Source organism: Armigeres subalbatus, chromosome 2 (genome assembly GCF_024139115.2).
Source record: "Armigeres subalbatus isolate Guangzhou_Male chromosome 2, GZ_Asu_2, whole genome shotgun sequence".
NCBI classification, from domain to species: domain Eukaryota; kingdom Metazoa; phylum Arthropoda; class Insecta; order Diptera; family Culicidae; genus Armigeres; species Armigeres subalbatus.
Window position 1 is genome coordinate 114,234,316 of NC_085140.1, and position 22,331 is coordinate 114,256,646.

Sequence of the window (22,331 nt, forward strand, 5' to 3'; positions counted from 1 at the left end):
CGTTCGATGAAAGGGATGTGGAAATGTGCTTTCTGTGGCGCAACCGGCCGGTGCGGTGGCAGCGTATCAGCTTTCCGAGACGGACGGACGATAGGATTATTCAACTCGGATAAAATCAACAAATGGTTTCTCGGGAGTGGGTTTCATTTTTATTTTTAATTAAACAGACACTTGTTCGTGCTGGGAAAGGCACTACTGCGGGGAGACTGAATCCGTATGATGCAGACACATAATCCCGGCAGCATATGCTCCTACTTAGCATGGTCAATGAGAATTCCACACTTGATGTAACGGATTCAAATGGAAATGCTATTCGAAATGTATCTTCCTGGAAGAGTACCATTCAATGTGTAAATTTCTAATTATATTTGGGTTGACGTCAATAACTCTACTGGCTGGTTATTTCGGTTACGTCCATTTCATTATGGATTTAAGGAGATGATGTAATTAATTATGTTATACACTAATTAGACAAGTGCAGTATGGCATATAGAAACTACTTTGATTAATGTATATTTATTTGATTGCAAATTTAGAGTTACGATAGATAGTTACTCGGCATTGAGCACATCTGCTTCAGTGATTGAGTAAGAAATACAAACTGTAAGTAATGACGAATTATGTCCTTTGTTTGTTGACCACTACGTGTCCTAAAGTTCGTAGTTAAAATTTTGCTTCAAAAAATGCTAAACAAGTAAAATGCTTTCTTCACCACATACTAAATTTTGTATTTCGAGATAGGTTTATCATTTGTTGCGACAATGGCCGTCATGTATCCTGACAATGGTTCTTCAAAAAAGAAACATGGCTTAGTACAAGATAAAAAAAATAATTTTGTCAACAAATCATTTAATGATTAAATGATAAATCCCTCCACAATCTTTTTATAAATTAAATTGAAGCTCGAGCTGAAACAAACAAGAAAATCATCTCATCCTAGCATATCTCAGGATTCTATCATCCGAATATCGAAAGCTTTTGAGTTTACTTTGATATTTATGATGCATTTGGTAATCTCTATGCCACAAAAATATCCCCTGAAAGCAGCATATTTCCGGTCAGAAAATATATTTATTCAAATGGTGATATTTCGATCGGTCATAAGATTTTGATTATTTAGGATGTCTAAAATTGAAAATTATGTTATTGGACATTCCTTGCAATGTCTCAATATTAGAAATTCTATGAAGTTCATTGGCATTATACCACGAAGGCAACTTCAGATTCATTTTTAAAATTTTATTTTGAATTCTCTGAAGTGCCTTCTTTCTGGTATTACAGCAACTAGTCCATAATGGCACAGCATACAACATGGCTAGTCTAAAAATTTGTTTGTAAATTCTAAATTTGTTTTTAAGACAAAGTTTTAATTTTATGTTTATAAGTGGATATTGACACTTATATTTGTTACATTTGGCTTAAATGTCTTCAATGTGATTTTTAGCAGAAGTCTTAAAGATTTAGCTTTGCTAGACCAATTAATTGAAACCCACCCAAATATGTCTGCTAGAAGGTTTCAAGTAAGAAGCTCTCGGCTTGTGTGGGAAAATTATAAGCTGAGTTTGGAAGTATTCGGGGAAATTTTCCATTTATAATAATAAAATAATAATAAAAAATGGATTATAAAATTAAAATAATAAAAAAAAAACTCCTCGGATTTGTTAAAGAATGTTTTGAAAATCCTCAAAATTATCCGAATTTTATTTTGTTGCCCCCTCAAAATACTATTTTTTGGAAAATAATCCGAGGGGGAAGAGACAAAATTGTTTTTTAATAATTGTATCGGCCTAAGTGGAGAAAAAATATCCAAACTTTTATGCAATCTACTACAAATGACACGAAGGCTTCGCCCTTTGGCGAAAAGGCCCGTGTCATCTGCAAACAAAGATAAAGGAAAATGTGCGTATGACCTTCCCCGTCCCTGCACCGGTACATTTATCGCAACTTGGGAATGAATTTCACATGAGCACAAAAAATATTTGAAAAAAAACCACAAAATTTATAAATAAAACGTTCCGGACAATGCTCCCCTTCATTTTATAATTCACGACCTCCGGATTGCATCCGCAAAATGTGCGGATGACCTTCCCCGTTCTTTTCATAACCGAAAACATCCGGATCGCTTATCGCTTGCTTCCTGCAGCGGAATAGCAGATGCCAAAGCAGATGCGTTTTGGGAAACAACGAATTCCTACTAAAAACATTGAAATTAACGCTCCCGGAGTGGGGTGACCATATGATATCCTAGGACATGTCCTCCTTTTTCATTAAAAATCATATGTTCTTCTTTTGCGCTAAAATGTCCTCCGTTTTTATGAAAATTTTGAGAAAACACTTGCATGAAAGAAATTTTAGTTTAACAAACGATAATTCTACAGAGATTCATTAGCAAACAAAACGTTGCAAACGTTTGCGTTTCTACTAGGGATCCTATAATGAGAGATATGCAAATACTTTTCCAGACGATTTAGCAACGCTGTTACTTTTGTTATTAAACGCTTCCAGCACTTGCCGCAGCGCAAAATGTTGAAGCTTGTATATGACTTTGCATTTAATAATAATTTGGAATATGTTTGTCTGTCCACTAACAGTGTTTAAATAAACATTATCACTAAAATAAAAGTGAAATGAAAATAGGCGAAACACGATACATAAACTAAATTACCTCTACTCGCGAAAGTAAAACAAATTGTTTATTCGATGAAACTTTTCTTAAAATCTTTCTCAATACCTCTCAATCTCGTCTCAATCTGCAACAATAACAACGTTCATTTGGCTCACGTTTTGACAGTTCTCAATGCTCGATTGGCTTACAATGGCCGCTTTCGCATATCTCTCATTATAGGATCCCTTAATTCTGCCTGACGTTTCGGGCATTGGATGCGCTTTTTCTCGTGGGAAGAATTGATCAATCGTAGGTGTCGAAGATATCAGAAGAATCGGAATTGTAAGAAATAGGAAAAAAATGCAAATGCTTCTGAAAATTTTCTACGAGTTAACATCAATCGAGCTGTGTTTTGAACGCATCAAACGGTATGTTTACTGAATATGTATTTTATTTATTTTTTTATTTGTACAGTTTTCCATCTTACTTAGTAGTCTTGAAGCTTGAAAGTTTTGTGAGGCAAAAAGCAGCCGCTATGTCATTCATAGCATGGAAAAAAATCATTTAAAACTAATTTGAACAGTTTTATGTTCCTTTAGTTGAGAGTTTTGTGGTTATACAGTTAACGGTATTATTCTCTTTCACATTCCATAAATTGAGATTGTCAATGGCATTAAAGAAAAAAAATCTCTTCTGGCCAACTAAGCATCTTGTGTTAGGTCCTACATAATACAGGTCGGACTCGACTATCATGAGACTCGATTTTACGGGGACTCGATTATCCGGAGTATCGAACTTCGGAATTTTAGACTCGATTATCCGGAGTATTTTTTTCTCCGATTTTTTTTTTAATTTTAATTTTTGAATTTCAATGTTATAATATATAATATGATTATTTTCACAGCAGGGAACGTATCTAGGTTGTGAGAGGGGGGTTGAAAAAGGGATTGAAATTTGACTATAGGCTTGTATATCAAATTCATGAATTCAAATAAATGTTTTACTGTTATAATTAACAAAACATGATTATTTGAAAAAACATGAACGCAGCTGGAATGGAAGGGACTCAAGTAGGAGTGTTCTATATGTTTATTCTTAATTCCATGAATCAAATATTTTCTCCAGAACATGCTCACAAACTTCTCGCTCCAATAACTTTCCCATGGAAGCCCGCTTCCTCTATTTTCCTTCTTTGCAATTGCTTGATCGATTGTCAATTAAGCTGTTGCATTTGAGACAAAATTTTAAGATTTGTCATTTATATCAATCCAATGTAGTTCCAATCCTGATGAAGCAGTTGCTCATTCGACAGACGAAAACGTAACCTCGCCACCATAGAACGATGTGTTTGGGTACATAACAAGGATTGCAGAATTGTTGTCAACTGATTCATCGACGATAGACGAGAAGCATGAAGCTTTTTCGATCATTTTTCTCGATTTTCTGAATTTCGATTGGAAGGTTTTCCCAATTTCCAGGGAAAATTCCTCCTATTTCCTATTCAGAAATTTGTCTGAATTTCTTTTGTTTTTTATGAATTTCCACTGGCGGAATTTCAGATTTTCAGCGGAAGTTTCCTTTGAGTTTCTACCGGAAATATTTTTGAAGCTACAAGGAAGTTCTTATGAATTTCCACGGGAAAATCTTCAGCAACAAGCGGAAACATGACTGGCATCAAGTAGAGATATCAAGGATCTGTAAATGGTTATTTTATGTGTCCTATTTTATTGATTCAGAGGCCCCTTTTTGTCTTTCTCGGACACGAATTATACTGAAAGGCTATATGTTCCCTTCAAAATACATATTTTGCCTGCAGCGATCCAACGATAGAATTGCAGAGACTAGTTGCGGCGATGAAATCGCTTAGGTCTGGGGAAGCTTTTACATTGTTCATCATTCAAATGTGTATCATCATTCATTGTGTATCAAATGAGAATGTATGTGTGTATCAAATGAGAATCCTGTCTTACCATTTCGTATTGAAAATTGGCTGGATAGGACTATGGTCTACAAAGTTATGGCAAAAAAAAAACTTTACTTTTCGGATCTTGACATAAACAAACCCATCCAAATCGATCTGTCATTGCACCGGAACATCGATCGCAATTTGGAAACGAACAAATTTCTGCTGAAAACAAAAAAAATATGAAAAAAAATCTCTCAATTTGTAAACAACATGTTCCCTACAGCATTTCCCGTTCGTTTTTTAATCCGAATTCTCCGGATCGCATCCGGAAAGTATGTGAATGACCTTCACGGTTCCTTTTATAATCTAAAACATCCGGATCGCTTGATTTCTGTAGCGGAAAAGCGAAAGTGTCTACGGAATAAGCACATTCCTGCTCAATTGTTTTCAATCTCTTGCTATATCATGCGCTACTTGGTCAAACCGTGCGCCACTTTGGCACCTCATTCATCATCTTGGTGCTGCATGCGCCACGTTGCCATTTCATGCACCATCAGGTCAAACGGTACGTCACTTTGCCATCCCATCCATCATCTTGATGCTCCTTACTCTCTTTGGCCATATCATGAACCACCTGGTTATACTGTGTGCCACTTTACCTCATTCACTATCTTGGTGCTGCATACGCCACCTGCCATTTTGTGCACCATTTTGCCACCCATTCACTATCTTGGTGCGCCTTTCTCTGCTTCACTATTTTATGAACCACCTGGTCAAACGGTACGCCACTTTGCCACCCCGCCCACCATCTTGGTGCGCCTTGTTCTGTCTGACCATTTCGTGCACCGTGCGCTACTTTGCCACCCCATGCACCATCTTGATGCTGCTTGCGCCACCGTACCAAACGTACGCCACTTTGCCACCCCATCCACCATCTTGGTATTGTATATGCCACCCTACCATTTCGTGCACCACCTGGTAAGACCGTGCACCATTTTGCCACCCCATTCACCATCTTGGTGCGCCTTTCTCTGTTTGACCATTTTATGCACCACCTGGTCAAACAGTAGCCCAAATAACCATGGAGCCATATATGCTTGCAACAGCCATTAAAGTTGACTTAAAGAGGAAAAAGGCCCTTTTACGACCGAAATAATGCTTCATTACTTTGACATGTTGAAATAAAACATAAGTAATGCATCGCTGCATTCGTAACGCTGAACTAGTGTATCATTGCTTGACAGTTGATGAATGAATGCATCTTTACATCGTTAAAACTGATCTAATGCAATTAGCATTTAATATGCTGATCTGTGATTGATTACATGCATTAATTAATGCTTGGTGGTTACTTAAGAGGCCACTTTGCCACCCCATCCATCGTCTTGATGCGCCTTGCTCTCTTCAGCCATATCATGCACCACCTGGTTGACCGTGCGCCACTTTGCCACCCCATTCACCATCTTGGTGCTCCCGGCTCTGTTTGGTCATATCACCCAGTCAACACAAAATCGTATATGGTGCAACTTAAGATGCTAAAGTGGGCGTACATATACGTACATATTCTATGGGGAAGTACCTATATGGCCTCCACTTTAGCATCTTATGTGACATTATATAAGGTCTTGTGTTGACTGACTGGGCATGCACCAGCTAGCCAAACGCTACGCCAATTTGCCACCCAATCCATCATCTTGGTGCGCTTTGATCTCTTTGGACATATCATGCATCACCTGGTTATATTGCACGCCACTCTATCCACCCTATGCTTTGTATTGGATGCGCCACCGTGCCATTTCATGCACCACCTGGTTATACTGTGCACCACTTTTCAACCCCATTCACCATCTTGGTGCTCCATACTCTGTTTGGCCATTTTATGCACCACCTGGTTAGACCGTGGCCTCTTGAGAAACACCAGCTCTTACAAGTAATCTATCAAATTTTGAATTCTGATAGTTTACCTGCAGTCTCGCCTGCAGTGAGCGGTCTGATAAATAATTTTGGATGAGAAAAGCGAAAAGTGAAATGAAATAAATGAGAAGAGAGAAGTAAAAAAAATATTGTGAGAAGTGAGAAGGGAGAAGTAAGAAGTAAGAAGCGAAGAGGGAAAAGTGAGATACGAAAGGTGAGAAGTAAGAAGGGAGAAATTCGAAGGGAGAAATTCGAAGGGAGAAGAAAGAAGAAGCAGGAAAGAAAAAACTGAAAAAGGAAGAAGATAGAAGTGAGAAGGAGCAATCTGAGCAATGCAGCAAATAAGAAAGTGTGGATCTATTGCATCCTCAGCTTATTATTTACCACATTGTTCAGAATGCTTAGAACAGTGGGGATGGTTGACCTTTAAGAACGTTAAATTTGATCCAGAGGCAAATTTTCGGCCGTTATAGCTCGCGGAATACTGGATTAGTATCAACATTTTTGATATTGTTCCGGAAGAATGCTTGCTTTTTATAAGCTGATGCGCCTTCAAGAAGTTTTGCCATCGAAACGGTAAACCAGCAAAATTGATTAAAAATAGTCGGGCAGGTAGATTTTACCTGTCTTACTCGATATCTTCAATATCGAAAAAGCACAAGCCCGCATTGAGCTAAAAAACACTAGCGATTTCAGACTGTCGAATCTAGAAAATTTAGGTTCCATGAAAATCTGTTTGGTTCTTCTGGGAAATCATATAATTGCCCTACTACTTGTGGAAACATGTTTCCGAAGTTATTCTTGTGAGCATAAGCGTAGGATTATCAATCCGCAGATGCTAAGTTCGATTCTCGATGTAAGATGTTTTCGAGTGGGAAATGTGCTCAACTCTCTGACCCTAGGAGCGCGAAGTGAGTAGAGAAACGTCTCACTTCTCACTCCTCATTTATCACTTCTCACTGTCAAAAGTGAGAAGCGCGAAGTGAGTAGTTAGACGTCTCACTTCTCACTTCTCACTGTCAAAAGTGAGAAGCGCGAAGTGAGTAGTTAGACGTCTCACTACTCACTCCTCATTTATCACATCTCGCTGTAAAAAGTGAGAAGCGCAAAGTGAGTAGTGAGACGTCTCTACTCACTTAGCGCTCCTCTTTTTTCACAGTGAGAAGTGAGAAATGAGGAGTGAGATCTGAGACGTCTCACTTCTCACTTTTTGCTGTAAAAAATTAAAAGCGCGAAGTGAATAGTGAGACGTCTCACAACTCACTTCGCGCTCTTCAGTTTTTTACAGCGAGAAGTGATAAATGAGGAGTGAGAAGTGAGACGCCTCTCTTCTTTTTCCTTATTTCTCACTTTTCAAATAACCAATTCGGCTTAACGACCCTCTTGGCCAAACGACCCTTTCGGCCAAACGACCGTTTCGGTCAAACGACTTTCGTGTTAGTGGCATTCGGCCAAATGACCTTTTTGATCAAATGACCCTTTCGGTCTAGTGGCATTCGGCCAAATGACATTTTCGGCCAAATGACATTTTCGGCCAAACGACCTTTTCGGCCAAATGACCCTTTGGGCAAAATGACCCTTTCGGCCAAATGACCCTTTCGGCCAAACAACCCTTTTGGCCAAACGACCTTTACGGCCAAACGACCCTTTCGGCCAAATAACCCTTTCTGACAAACGACCCTTTTGGCCAAACGACCCATTCGGCCGAACGACTCTTTCGGCCAAATAAATCTGTAGGCCAAATGACCCTCTCGTCCAAACGACCCTTTCGGCCAAATGACTCATTCGGCATACTGACTTTCGGCCTAATGGTCTGTGCGGCCAAATGATATATTCGGCCAAACAACTTTCAGCCTAGTTGCATTCGGCCTAATGACCTTTTCGGCCAAATGACCCTTTCGGACAAATGACCCTTTCGGCCAAATGACCCTTTAGGACAAATGACCCTTTCGGCCAAATTACCCTTTCGGCCAAATCTAGACCAACATTTGAAAAGGGCGTAACAGCCAAAATTAATTCCCTCTGATTCTTCGTCCACATATATAGCTATACATGTAGACAAAGAATCAGAAGGAATAAATTTTGGCTGTTACGCCCTTTTCAAATGTTGGTCTAGAAATGACTTTTTCGGCCAAATAACCCTTCCAGCCAAATGACCCTTTTGGCCAAACGACCCAATCGGCCAAACGACCCTTTCGGCCAAATAAATCTGTAGGCCAAATGACCCTTTCGTCCAAACGACCCTTTCGGCCAAATGACCCATTCGGCCTAATGGTATATTCGGCCAAACAACTTTCGGCCTAGTGGCATTCGGCCAAAGACCCTTCCCCATTATTTGATAATTCTGAAATTAATCAAGTTAAGTCATTCGAAGCGTCAAGCCAGTCATCAATTTTCAGGAATATGAGATGCTCAAGGCTCTTTAAAACGTTCTCGAGTTCAGCCCACGATATCTACCAGTTCAACTAAAGCTTTTGCAATGTCCTCATCATCAGCAATGCACGGATATATAATTCGGGACTTGGTTTATCGGATATCGTAAGATAATTTAAGATATGCTCCACTTGTAGGATTTTTCCTATCCAGGATATCCCAAAACCATCTAACCATGTCTTCTGATCTTCATGAATATGGTTGAATACATATCCAAGCCTGAAGCGATGAAAAAATAATTATCCAAGCTTGAGGCAACGAAAAAAGCTAAAGTGGAGATTGTAGATCGCAAGTTCTCAAGGACGGTTTGGATAACCCAGGATGTCCCATAACCATCTCACCTTGTCTTCTGGTCTTCTGGAACATGTTATGGACATAGTTGAATACATATCCAAGCTTGAAGCGACAAAAAAAGCTAGAGTGGTGGCTGTAGATCGCAAGTTCTGAACTCAAGAACGGTTTGGATGACCCGGGATATCCCAAAATCATCTTACCATGTATCATGGTCCTCTAGAGTATGTTATGGACATGGTTGAATACATATCCAAGCTTCTAGTGGCGAAAAAATCCAGTTTCGTGGCTGTAGATCGCAAGTTCTGTACTCAAGGACAGTTTGGATGACCCATGATATCCCAAAGCCATATGACCATATCTTTTAATCTTTAGGAATATGTTATGGACATGGTTGAATACATATCCAAGCTTAGAGTGACAAAAAAGCTGGCATTGTAACTGTAGATCGCTAGTTCCGGACTCAAGGACAGTTTGGATGATCTAGTACATCCCGAAAAAAATATTTTTCAACTTGTTTTGTCAGTTCTCCATTATAAATCATGAAAACAAATGGAATACATCAAATTTACTGGGTAATACCGCTTACAAAAATTTGTGCCTGAAAGGGTTAATGGACCTACTAAGATGTGTAGAGCTGAACGAAAATATCGTTCAGGACTTGGTATGAATGGTTCAGCATGGTTTGAAGCTTTTGATGTAATTATAGTTCTACTACTCATCCAATGGCGAATCATATATCATCAGCATTTAATTCGCATCGGAATACCTAAACTGCAAAAGGCTCAGCTGAAGGAATTGTCACGAAAAAGGGCATCGATTTCACGATTTTCCGACATCACAAGCGATGATGTTTTGCTGTCGATGTGGGCAAAAGGCATTTGTTCGGGAAACGCTCCCACACGCCACGGGAGAACTAGTAGAGGAGGGCACTGAGCCCTTGCATTACATTTTTAATCCCTCTACAATATCCTAATTAAACCAAATCAATTTACCGGCCTAGTAGATTGTGGAGCAACGTCTCCATTATTAAGAGGCAAATTAGTGAAACTGGCGAATGAACGTCAGTAAAAGTTAAACGAAAGTCACAAGCCTCCCGGAATACAAAACTAAATGCATCATATTTCAAACGGAAGCCGTGCACAACTGTCACTTGATGAATGGAATAATAAAAATGACAGTTGTGCGTGGCTTCCGTTGTAAATGATGTGCCATTGAAAACGCGAATACATTTAGTTTTGGACTCTGAGAGGCTTGTCCTTAACACTGAAAATTACGAATAATTTCAGTAAGGTACACTGGGGGAAGTGGAAAAAGGGGGTAAGTGTAAAAATCGACTCGAAAAATTGGAATTGTACATACTTTACAGTTTTTACCACATCATAGCATCATGCAATGTTATACTTTGATGCTCACACTAATACTATGTTGAAATTTGTATAACACATACACTAACACGGTTAACGCTTGAACTGTAATTTTAGGTTTCGCGAGAAATTGATATTTGCATTCATAAAATCAATTCTTATTTGCACCAATTGTTCTTTTTACAAGTGAATCACTAATCCCATTCAAATGATAGTGGTTTGTACCAAGAATGCAAATAATTCAAAGATTTTACACTTACCCCAGGTATCAAACACTGTGGGGAAAGTGGATAATGTTCTAATCACGCAATTTTTTCTTCCCTCCAGGGTTTATTTCGATAGCTGTGAATCTTAATATGTTCCTTTTTTGTTATCATTGTGATTCCAGTGGTGATTGGATTCATATAAATGAGAAAATGCCTGATTAATCCACCTATCGGTACTGATGCCTTTCACATGTTTTCCATATGAAAAAAATATATAAGAAAGTTAAAAATAGCACTGATAGGTAAATATATTGTATAATTCACATTAATTTTTATTCCTAACAAGTTTCGCCGTTGAATGCAATTTTTTTTGCGAACAAATCGGTTAAGGACAAGTGCTTAAGAATAGCTGATAATTTTGTATGTGCTTTGCGAACACACATACATACAAATACGCACATACAGACATCATCTCAATTCGTTAAACTAAGTTGATTAGTTTATAACCCTGTAAGTCCCATTTTTCCTTCAAAAAGTTCATCTTTGGAGCTAACATATAGATTTTACGTACACTTAGTGTTCGAGAAGGCAAAACCAGCCCTCCCCTAGCTATTACGAGAATTCCTTGAGGATCTATTCCGTTAAGGTAATGAAATTATTCCACAAAAGATACTCAGAGCAATTATCGTATTGATTTTAGTTATATGTAACTACTCATCACTATTGAAGGTCAAGGTAACATGGGTTTTCCACTTACCCCATCCCACTAGGGTAAGTGGAAAAACAACTCCTAATTTTAAAATCTATTTCCAAAAGTTTCAAGCGACCAAAATGGTATGAATTACAGCACAGTTGGTGCAAAATTAACTGTTTTTGATAGCCCATTTTGATTGAACGCATTTAAATAATTTAAACTGGTTTTACACTAATTCAAACATGTACTATCGATTTTTCCTTTTCCACTTCCCCCAGTGTACCTTACAAATTTCAGGGAAATCACGAAAAAAAAAACCCGTTTAAATTTAAAAGAATTTTCCGCAGACGTGAGTGAAACTCCCTCAGAAATTCAGAAGAATTCAACGCGGATGATCAGTAAAACTTCGACAAAATTTCGTGAGGAAATTAAAGAGAGTTTCTTGTGGAAATTGCGGAGAATAAAATTAAATTTTATTGGCATATCGGTCTCGATGCTACTCATATAGTGGAAGAGAGCAGCGTTGTGAAAGCAGATGGCTAGGCTGCGACAAGTGTGGAAAAAGTTTTACATTTCAATTACCAAACTATTCACGAATCTTGATTAAAATAGAGCGTTTTTAATTGATTTAAATGAAAATGTGGCGTTAATGGAGATTTTGTTACCAGAAAATTATATTCCCATGAACAGAATAAATCAATAGTTTCCTAAATCGTTAATCATCTGTTTTTCAGCACTGGCGATTTCCGTAATGCATTCCTCAAAACGATTCGGCAGATCATCCGTGAAAGTGTGCGCAACATGTCGATTCCTTCGCTCAAGAGCATGGGTGGCAGCATGAGCTCAATGACTGGCATCGGTAGTTCGTCCGGTAACTCCCAAACCCTGGAACGACCTAAGCAACAGGTTGGAAAATTCATAACCCCTTTTTCTTTCAACCCGAATGCTATACTTCGATTATTATTACAGCCGCAAATAATGCAAGGTTCGCAGACGTTGGGTAAGCCGAAAAAATCTAAGATCAATCAGCGCCACTCGTCTGGAAACATCGACTACGACAACACCACATCCGGCAGTCAGGAGGCCGATGATCCACCGGTCCCTCAGTATAGCGGACAGTTCCGAATGCGCAGTAAGACCGTCGGAGACGTTGGAGGTTTGTTGTGCCATAGCAGACCTCGTGCAATTCCAATGTAATGACTAACCGTAATGATTGTCTCCACAGAACAAGTAGCCGCATGCAGACGTAACATGAGCGAGCGTGAGCCGGAAAAGGCAGATCCTGGAACCAAATCCGAAGGCGAGGACGATTCACAGCAAGGTTCAGTCAAACCTAAATCTTCACTGGGCAAGACACCGAATCATCTAACGTTGAGGTAAGTGGCGGTAGATTTCGACATACGCATTTTACGGCTCTACAAATAACTCTATCCCAAACAGCACCACATCAACTCTGTCCGTTAGCAGCACCGGAAGTCAGGCCCGTTTGATCCAGTCATCGCACCCACCGGCCACCTATCATCCGGTACTGATGAAGGACTTAGGTAAGCGAATTTCTCCTAGTAGTGATAAAAGTGTAGTAGAAATGTTTGAAACGAAAACCGACGAACCGAAACAGACCGAAACCGATTGTGCAATAGATAAGCACCTGAAGGATTTGAACCTTGACAGTCTAATCGAGACCGATATCGAACAATACATGGAAGATCTCAAGGAAAAACATCTCGAAAGTGAGCAGGGAAAACTACCGACCTCGACAACAACGAACACGACCATGACCACGACTGCCACACACAACACAGTCACTACAATCTACTCCCAGTCCAATGATTCTAACTCGTGCAAATCTCCTAAATCTGTCGACGAAAGTAAATCCGATTCAAGCTCTCCGAGGAATGAAGGAAAGCATTTCACACTGGAAGACTTTCCTTCACCCCCTCCACCAGAAATCAATTCCCCGAAGCAAGAGTCGGAACCACACGAATCGCGGAACACGCTGAGTGCATCATCAACAAACTCTTCGCCAGATGCCTCGGCCAGTCCAAACATAGAAAAATCTAAATCCCCTAAACGCGGTAAAAACGTTGAACGAGAAAAGAGCCCCATTAAAATAATCAAAATAAAATCTCCCAGGAATAGCATCGATATCGAACGAAACGTGCGAATTGAGAAAAGTCCGGACCGGGCAAGGAGGTCCTCCAGCCCGAACCCGAACAAAAAGGCCGGCGAAAGCATCCTTAAAAAGAAGAATGCGAATGGAGCTGTAGTTAGTGGAATCCTTAAACGGTCTTCCAGTCCCAGCGTTAGTAAACCATCCGAGAGCTCCGACAGTACTGCTTCCAAAACCGATCCCAACTTGTCCTCCGACTATGAGCAATACCAATCGTCCAATCGTTGTTACCTTTCTATGTCCAATGAATATCTGGGTGTTGAGAAAGACTATCCTCATATCTACCAAAATACCAAAGAAGAACGACATCGACGAGCTAAACGAAGTGCTTCGGTGGGAAGCACCGACCGTAAAAAATCCGTAGATAGTTACGATACCTGTGGCTATTCACCCAACACTAGTTTTGATACGTCTTCCATAGAGAATAAGAAACGTCACAGTCTTTCCTCGGAACGTAAGTCAATCAGCCGCAGCAGTTCGCCAGCGAACGGCTACAGCCGTGACACCTCACCCAATCGTTATTATGCCCGTGGCCTTTCACCTCAAGCTTCTGTCACCCGTGGTCTGTCGTTGTCGCCTCAATCTTCCTTCAAGGGTATCTCTCCACAAAGTTCCTTCAGCCGTGGCCCGTCACCCCAACGGAACTACAGTCGGGGGGCTTCCCCTCAGCGCAACTACAGTCGGAGTACTTCTCCCCAGCGAAACTACAGTCGAGGACCATCTCCCCAGAGAAACTACAGCCGGGGTCCTTCGCCACAACGCTACTACAGAAATCAATCTCCTCCCCAGCAGCAATACTACGGCTACGGTCTATCACCCCAGCAAAGCTTCAGTCGTGGCCCGTCACCGCAACGTCATTCTCGAGCCCAATCCCCACAACGTCACAGCAGTCGTGGCGGAGTCTCCCCTCAGCGCTTCTACAGTCGAGTTCCGTCCCCCGAACGTTACCACAACCGTGGCCCCATGCCCATTCCCAAAAGTTACAGCCGTAGCTCGTCTCCGCAACGTACGTATCGTCTAACTCCGTCCCGCTCTGTCGACAGTTCCACCTTCCTTGACTACGGTCAGAGCCCCAGCCTTCACTACGCCCGTATCGATCACGATCATCACCACCGCAAGCCTCAGCCGCTGCCACAGCAGCACCAGCCGGTCTACGCTTCTTGTATGGAGTGCATCATGCAGCAGGACATGAAGCCTCCATAACAAAAAGCCCGCGCACGGCAAAGTCGTGCGCGGAAGAAATCGTCCCGAGCCAAGCTGTACCACCAGGCCAGCTTCGACAAGCAGGGTTCGTTCGATCACGATGAGATTCATGTCTAAGCCCGGTTACCCGTTTGTGTTCATCTATCCCGCGATCGTGGCGTGATCTTGAAGAGTCGAGTCAAAGCAATATTCAGAGGTGTCCGCGAAGTCGCAGAAACCGTTGGTGGACCGTTTGTTATAAATATCTAGTTTTTTTTAACGCAGCTCAAACAATGGTACGGATTATCTTTTTAACACAACGATAGCAACTCGAGTACGGTTCGCGTGTAACCTAATGGAAAATAAAACCTCTCAGTAAATCAACCGATGGATGTCATAATCTAACACAACTTAACCATTCTACCTATAGGGACAAGCAAACATCAAATGCAAACATAAATGCAGAATAAATAAACAGTAATAATCAAAAAAAAATATAATCAACAAAAATAGAACCTAATGGATCAGTGTACGTAAGAGTTGGCCTACCCAACTGGGATGCGATCTGACCTTGAAATTTGGAACAGTGATTATTCATCAAGAATGAGTCTGAGCTACATGTTTATCACAGTTCGAATATCTAATTACAAAATTGTTACTGTAACAAAATTCTAGGTCAATATCAATCAAACGCTTTAATAAATGCTCAAAGCTTTATCTCAACTATATAACAGGATTCGTCACGAGATTCAAAACTGAAACAAACAACGAAATGAGCGTTGATTGATCAACTTGACGTAGGTTAAAGTAGCTTGATAAAAGTGTTGAACAAGTAGGACTTCAAGTAAGATCAAGCTGCCCCATTGAACAGCGTTTGACAGAAACGTACGTACACTGATCGACATAGCAGAAAAATAAATCAAAAACAAAACAGCAAATCAAGCTTCGTAGCAGCAAAATCAAAAGATATAACTGTAATCAAAACAACAATAATAAAGGTATAGAAACCCACTGAACAGGCAGCATCGTTCTGCACATAATAGCGATTTCCAAAATAAAAACTATTGCTAAGTTCGCGTCCGGAAAAAAAATATTTCTTTAAAGAGTCACGATTCGGTTACTTATGTCTTCAAGTTCAGGTATGGTATGACGATAATTATGATTGAAAAACCAAGAGATTGAAATAAGAAAACATGTGTTGCAACTTTTGTTGAATTTCATTAAAGTATTTGTTCACAAAAAAAATCCCAATTCATTTCTCATCACTATTAGTTCGAACATGATCTTTGGCATTTACACGTAAAAACTCTTTGAAATGGAAAATTTGCCCGAATTATTTTTTTTAACTTCTTTATCTGAAAGGCTCAAACGCTCTAGAGCTTTACGGAGCCGATGTACTGTATCTATATTAAAATTGATTTTACAATTCAAAGTAAATTAATTTTCCAACGGAAACATTCTAGAAAAGCACTAGGGCAAGTTTACTTACAATCTCTATTTTCAATGTGTTTCATCGTCAGTCTTCTTGTTCTGTCTTCCTAAAGATTATTTATCAGTAGGCTCATCCAACAATTCATTTACAACTAGCAAAAAATACCCAGCTTTGCCTGGATGTTTGTTCTCAAAAGGAAAGCGGAAAGTATATTATGTCAAAATATGCGTACATTTATTGTAGGATATCCTCAGTTATGGTGTTGAACGATGTCCGATGCGATTTGTAATTTATTGAATCTGTTACACAAAAACTTTGGCAAACAAATGGAAATGGTGTGATTTGGCTGAATTCCGATTATAAAGTAATGAAATATTGGCAGCACCGCACTCTGGATCAATTTCCATACTATAGTTTCTTTTTCCTCAACCACTGATCCTAACTGATCCAAAGTTGTATTCACCGTTTTTTACCTCCCCCCGTCAAATTCACCAGTTTTTTGCATACAAACCTTACGGATACCAAAAACGAATTGATTATGGAGGAAACTTTGCTAATTTTTATTTATATAAAAGATTAACCATGAATTCTATTCATCGTGAATTTTGAGGTGTGGCCAATTTTCAATTTAGAGACAGGATAATTAGGTTTAAAAGTTACAAAGATACGTTATAAAGTTACAAAGTTACAAAGTTACAACAATGCGAAAATGTTTAAACTTGAATATTGGGTTAATTCGAGTAGCTAGTGACTAATTTCTGTTGAAAGTATATTTGTTTATGTTTACTTTCAAAAGCCGCACCGAGAGATTGTAATTGTTGTATTGTAAATTTGTAAAAATGAACGCAAAAGAAGTGATTACTAGTTTGTTGCTCGCCCAGAAGACGCCGAATGAGACTGCTATGGTGGTAGGATGTCTTTTGGTCGCCTTAAAATGTCTCTGCATGATGGGTGTAAGTAGCGGAAGCCGGGAAGTGGACGTCCGTGCTCCAAACGCGATCAAATCGGCTCGTGGAAAGATTAGTCGCAACCTGGTGCGTTCCATCAGAAAATTTGCCAATGATGTCAAAATTTCTGAGAAATTTATGCGAAAACCATCAAAAAACACTTGCATGTACCTCCCAAAGCTTAAGTGAAACGCCACTTGATTACGGACCGGGTATATGAACTACGAGTGACTCGTTCAAAAAGATTGCTTTCTTTGTTGAAGAAAGAAAAAAATATAATCCTTTTTTCCGACGCGAAAAGCTTTTCAGCATCGATGCTGACGCCAACGGCCGCACGGACCGGTTTATTTCACCGAAGAAAATTGTGGAAGTTCTGAAGAAAGTAAAGTTTAAATTCCAACTGGTGTCATGATGTTTGGCTTTGGGGCGTCGAACGGTTTGAAACTGCCGCCTGTTTTCATCGAATTATTTATCGGTATTTTAAAGGACCAAGTGCTTCCCTGGGGGAAGGCCAAATTCTCCGAGGATCAAAACGTTGTCCTACGGCATGATGGAGTGCCATGTCGCACGTCCAATCGACCCAACAATGGCTGAAGATCAAAATGAATTTTTGGTCGAAAGATTTGTGGCCCCCTAGCAGTCTGGATCTTTATCTTTTGGGTTATACTATTGGGGCGTATGTTGAAGCACGAGCCTGCAAAACATCCACTCTTGTGTAAAGATCCTAACGTCCCAAGTAGCACACGCAACATCTTCCAAAAAGCACTTTGTTTCTATTCAATTTCTTTAAAGGCATTGGAAAAAACATCAAAGCACGAAAAAGTTGCATCGAGATGTCAAAAACGTTCAAGTAGTGATCAATGTTTCATTAACATTGCAATTCAGTACGTGTTTGACATTTGGAAACAAACAACCAAAGAATACTGCACTTTATGTTGCAAACACGAAACAAAATCATTAAGTTGCATATTTTTGACCATGTATGCGTTCAATGCGTCTTTCAAAATGTATTTGTTTGTTTAAATTAAGTTGCAGATAAGTCGAGTGTGTCTTCATGTTTGATTTAGTATTGTTCAACGTTTTGACAACTCACATTTTTTCCGGTGATGGTGCAATCAAGTAACAGAAAACCCGAGTACAAAACTTCATAATCGTATGGTTTTTATGGTGAGTCAACATGCAGTCCCTTCCAAGTGTTGAGTGGTGCTGTGATAGAGTGAAGGACTGTCAATCACAAGATCCATGAATCGAATCCAGTTTTTTATTTTAATTTTACTTTTTTCCGCTGTAGTATCTTGCAACATCATTGCAATTTTACTGCAATCAAAGGATGTTTCCGTAGGCTCCACCTCTTGCGCTTTTTAGATTGCAAGAGAGTTATATTTGATGGCACATACGCAAATATTGTTTCTTTTCGAATAGTTGGAACACAGTAAAATGTTCAGTAGTGAAACAAGTTGTGCTGTCAGCAATAACATGCACAATGCACATGGCAGTTGATGTCGGAGGACTAGGTTCAAAAGGCGTGTTCTAGCTCCAGCGTCGTCTTGAGGATACTATTAATAAAAATAAAGCACACATTCAGTAAATTTGTTTGAAAAGACCTTATAATGATAACGGACCTCGAAAATGTTAAGATTATTGCTTGAAGCAGTTCAAATGGGATTTATAAGAAATAGAACCAATTTTCGCATTATTTTCTGCCGCACCCTGTACAAAAAAAGAGCTTTTTGGAAGAATCATGGTTGTTGTAATATGACCAGTAGACTGGCCCAGATTACTATGGGGAGAAAAAAATGTTGTCGAATTCCACGGGGCACCCCCCAGAATTGTGTCTTTGGGTGAGAAAATCAATCTCTGAAAATTTCAGCTCAATCGCTTGTTGCATAAGCTGGCGCATTTGATTTGAAGTTTGTATGGGATTTGTATGAAGTTTGTACACCTCCGTCACTCATTTGATCTGGAAATTGGTTCTGATTGCTCGATTGACCTCAGAATTGCAAAAACGGCAGTTGGTATGCTACAGAACAATTTCACAGAACATTGCATGATGATTAAATGAACTTTTATATAATTTTCGGCTGATTTATTAGGAGCTGATTTGTGTATTTTTGGGTTTTTGATCGAATCGCATCAGCCGAAACCTATATAAAAGTTCATTTAATCATCATGATGTTCTGTGAAATTGTTCTGTAACATACCAACTGCCCTTTTTGCAATTCTGAGCTCAATCGAGCAATCAGAACCAATTACCAGATCTAATGAATGAAGGAGGTGTATTTTCCTATATATTTTGGCAGAAATCCCCATACAAACTTCAAATCAGATGCGCCAGCTTATGCAACAAGCGATTAAGCTGAAATTTTGAGAGATTGATTTTCTCACCCGAAGATACAATCCTGGGGGGTGCCCCGTGGAATTAGACAACTTTTTCTTTCCTGGGCCAGTCTAATGACCAGTGACCACTGTATTTTAATGCATGCCTACTTTGTTCTATCTATCACTGTTCAAAAATACTTGCCTTACTTATTACCAAAATACAGTATTGACCCGATTTTGTCAGTCCCCGATTATGTCTACCCCCGATTTTATTACGTTTTTGACCCGATTTTATCACGTTTTCGACCATATTTTGTCATCCCAAATTTTTTTGAAAATTTTAATTTTTCTTTTTATTATTTAAAAAAATATTGCAAACAATAATGATTTTCATGAAATAAATTTCACCCCCTGTGGTTTATTATGAATCATTTCTGAGTACCTGTCAAGAAATTCGTAAGCCTTTTTGACAAGAAATAGCGGGTTCCGTTCACGTATTTTATCTTTCCAAGGCATAACTGGATCACACTTGTGATACAAATAAAAAAATTTAAAAAAAATCGATTTTGTCATATGAGAAAATGGGGTGATAAAACCGGGATATTATTGTATTTTATATTCGCAAGACTGTTTTCACGTTGGACAATGACGAATTGTTAGGATTTGAATATAGTTTATTTGGCCTTATGTTCAGCTCATAAAGGGATCAATTCTCCCCTATATGGGGTTCAAGTCTCCCGCAAGTTTTGAAAAGGCCTAATTTTCTATCTTTTGACAAAATCGATATGTTGATAACTTTCAGGAAAACATATTTGCTATCAATGATGTTTTGAACAGCTAATTAAATTGTCTGTCAAGTTCATCAAAAAGTGTTTAAATTTATGCATCAAGAAATGTCCTAAACAAAAAGTGGGGATCATGTGTGTCCACTGTCCAGTATCCTCTACTTTGTTTGTTTCAAATGTACTGATTGCAGGATAATTGACCCAATATTGAAGAAACTAAGCATGTTCTACCACTGTTTGTTCACTTGCACACAAATTATACATTATTTTGCTTACCTTATTGGTGAATTCGAAAAGTCATCATTTACATTTTGAGTAGAAAGTATTCTAAAGCTCCCTTCATTGTAAACCTAAAATGAATCCTCCAATAATTGGTGCATTGGTCCAATAGCTGCGATATTTTCTAAATCGTATTCCTATAGTTACTAATCCCATTTTTTTTCATTCGGGGCTCGCAACTATGGCAATAGGGAGCAGGAAATAAATAAAAGCACGGAACAAATAAAAGTATTTTTGGAAATCATAAACTGTTTTCCTCTTCTTCACGTAATGACAGGTCAACTAATTGACATATAATAGGGTTGCTGCGTTTATTGTGTATATTTGGAAAAAAAAACTTCACTACCGCAACTATAGGAATACCCACGACTATCAGATCAATTATCCTACTGGTTTTAATCTAATGTGTTGATTTGAGGCTCATTTGTTCTATATAGAACTCTACGGAGCCAATTTACTTACTAAACATCAAAGTAGTTAAATTACATTGCATTTTTTCGTGTGTTTTTACGAGCTGCTTACTTCGCTTGTTCTTGCAAATCCTCCTCCTTCTTCTTACGTTGTTCTTCAGCGTATTCCCGCTACATTTTCTCTTTTTTTCGTGTAATTTATAATTCCTTTACCCTCGTATCACAATTGGTCCGTTTTATTTTTAAACACTATTTTCGTTGAGTCCTTTTGTTCCTTTTCCACAGATTGCCGCATCTCTTCGTCCAGAACTTCGATAGTTTCCTCCTTAAAACTTTCTTAAGACTACTCCCGCAAACTTAATTGACAATTTCTTGGGCATCCATTGAATCCATTTATTTCGCTGAGGACATGCATCTTTGCTATGTCTTTCCTTTTAGCACTCGAAGTATTTACTTTTCAGGCCATCATAAAAAATCTCCACTTTATGTTTTGCAATTTTCAGCGACGGCGGTCTATAAAGACACCTCGTACACTCATAGATATATGTACAAATGATCGAGGCTCAAAAAATGGTAGAAAATGAAACTTCCTAACGTACTGGATGTTACTTCCGCAACAATCATAGGAACTTCCGCAGTCTTTCCGTTCGAATAATGAAACTTTCGTGGCTCACGATTATTTCGTAACGCGTCGTGCATCCGACAAGGTGAATTTCACACATAAAGATCTGTTTTCCGACGTTTTGTTTTGTAAACAGTTTCCATAAGTTTTACATCAGTGTTGGACGGGGGGCGGAAATCGGAATTGCACTGAAATCTTCTGTTTGGTATCTACCTACCGAACCTATTATCACACGTAGACAACTTTTCGCTTGCAACGACGGCAAAATGCAAACTGAACCCTAGTGCTTTGTAATTTCTATTGTTCTGTAACTGATGAGTTCAATTACAAATTTTCAAAACGCTCAAACGTGGATTTGACTTATCTGATTACACTCCAAACCAATTACATCAATACGAACTTTTCACCCAATCGTGAGTGTTTACTATTCCCATATGTTTGGCCCCTCCTTTAAGAGATTCTGCTTATTACTGTTATTAAATATTTATTTTTATTTCTTCCTTATTGGGTTTTTAGGGGTATTGATATTACTTCATATCTGAAATCTATTTTAACTGAGACCAAATCCAAAAATTCATTAAAAAAAATGCATTAGAAAAATAAACAAGTTTTACAAAATTAAAAAAAAACTGATTATAGAAAAAAAATGGTGGATTTGTATGCAAATGATGCATTCCCACATCAACTAATATCAGTTGTGATTTTGCTACCGGTAAAATATTCCGGTACATAATTCCGTAAGTAACGCATACCGACAGGAAAAATGGTT

The 22,331-nt window shown here is 39.0% G+C and overlaps 1 protein-coding gene across 2 annotated transcripts in view; it reads left to right on the forward strand.

Annotated features, from left to right (window-relative positions):
* Positions 1–22,331, forward strand: part of LOC134210688 (protein still life, isoform SIF type 1) — a 426,260-nt gene that overhangs the window by 384,617 nt on the left and 19,312 nt on the right. For both annotated transcript variants that reach the window (XM_062686893.1, XM_062686894.1), the window contains 4 exons: positions 12,151–12,322; positions 12,386–12,572; positions 12,642–12,792; positions 12,857–12,960. In XM_062686893.1, the coding sequence (XP_062542877.1) occupies positions 12,151–12,322; positions 12,386–12,572; positions 12,642–12,792; positions 12,857–12,960 (614 nt within the window). The remainder of the gene's footprint in view (positions 1–12,150; positions 12,323–12,385; positions 12,573–12,641; positions 12,793–12,856; positions 12,961–22,331) is intronic.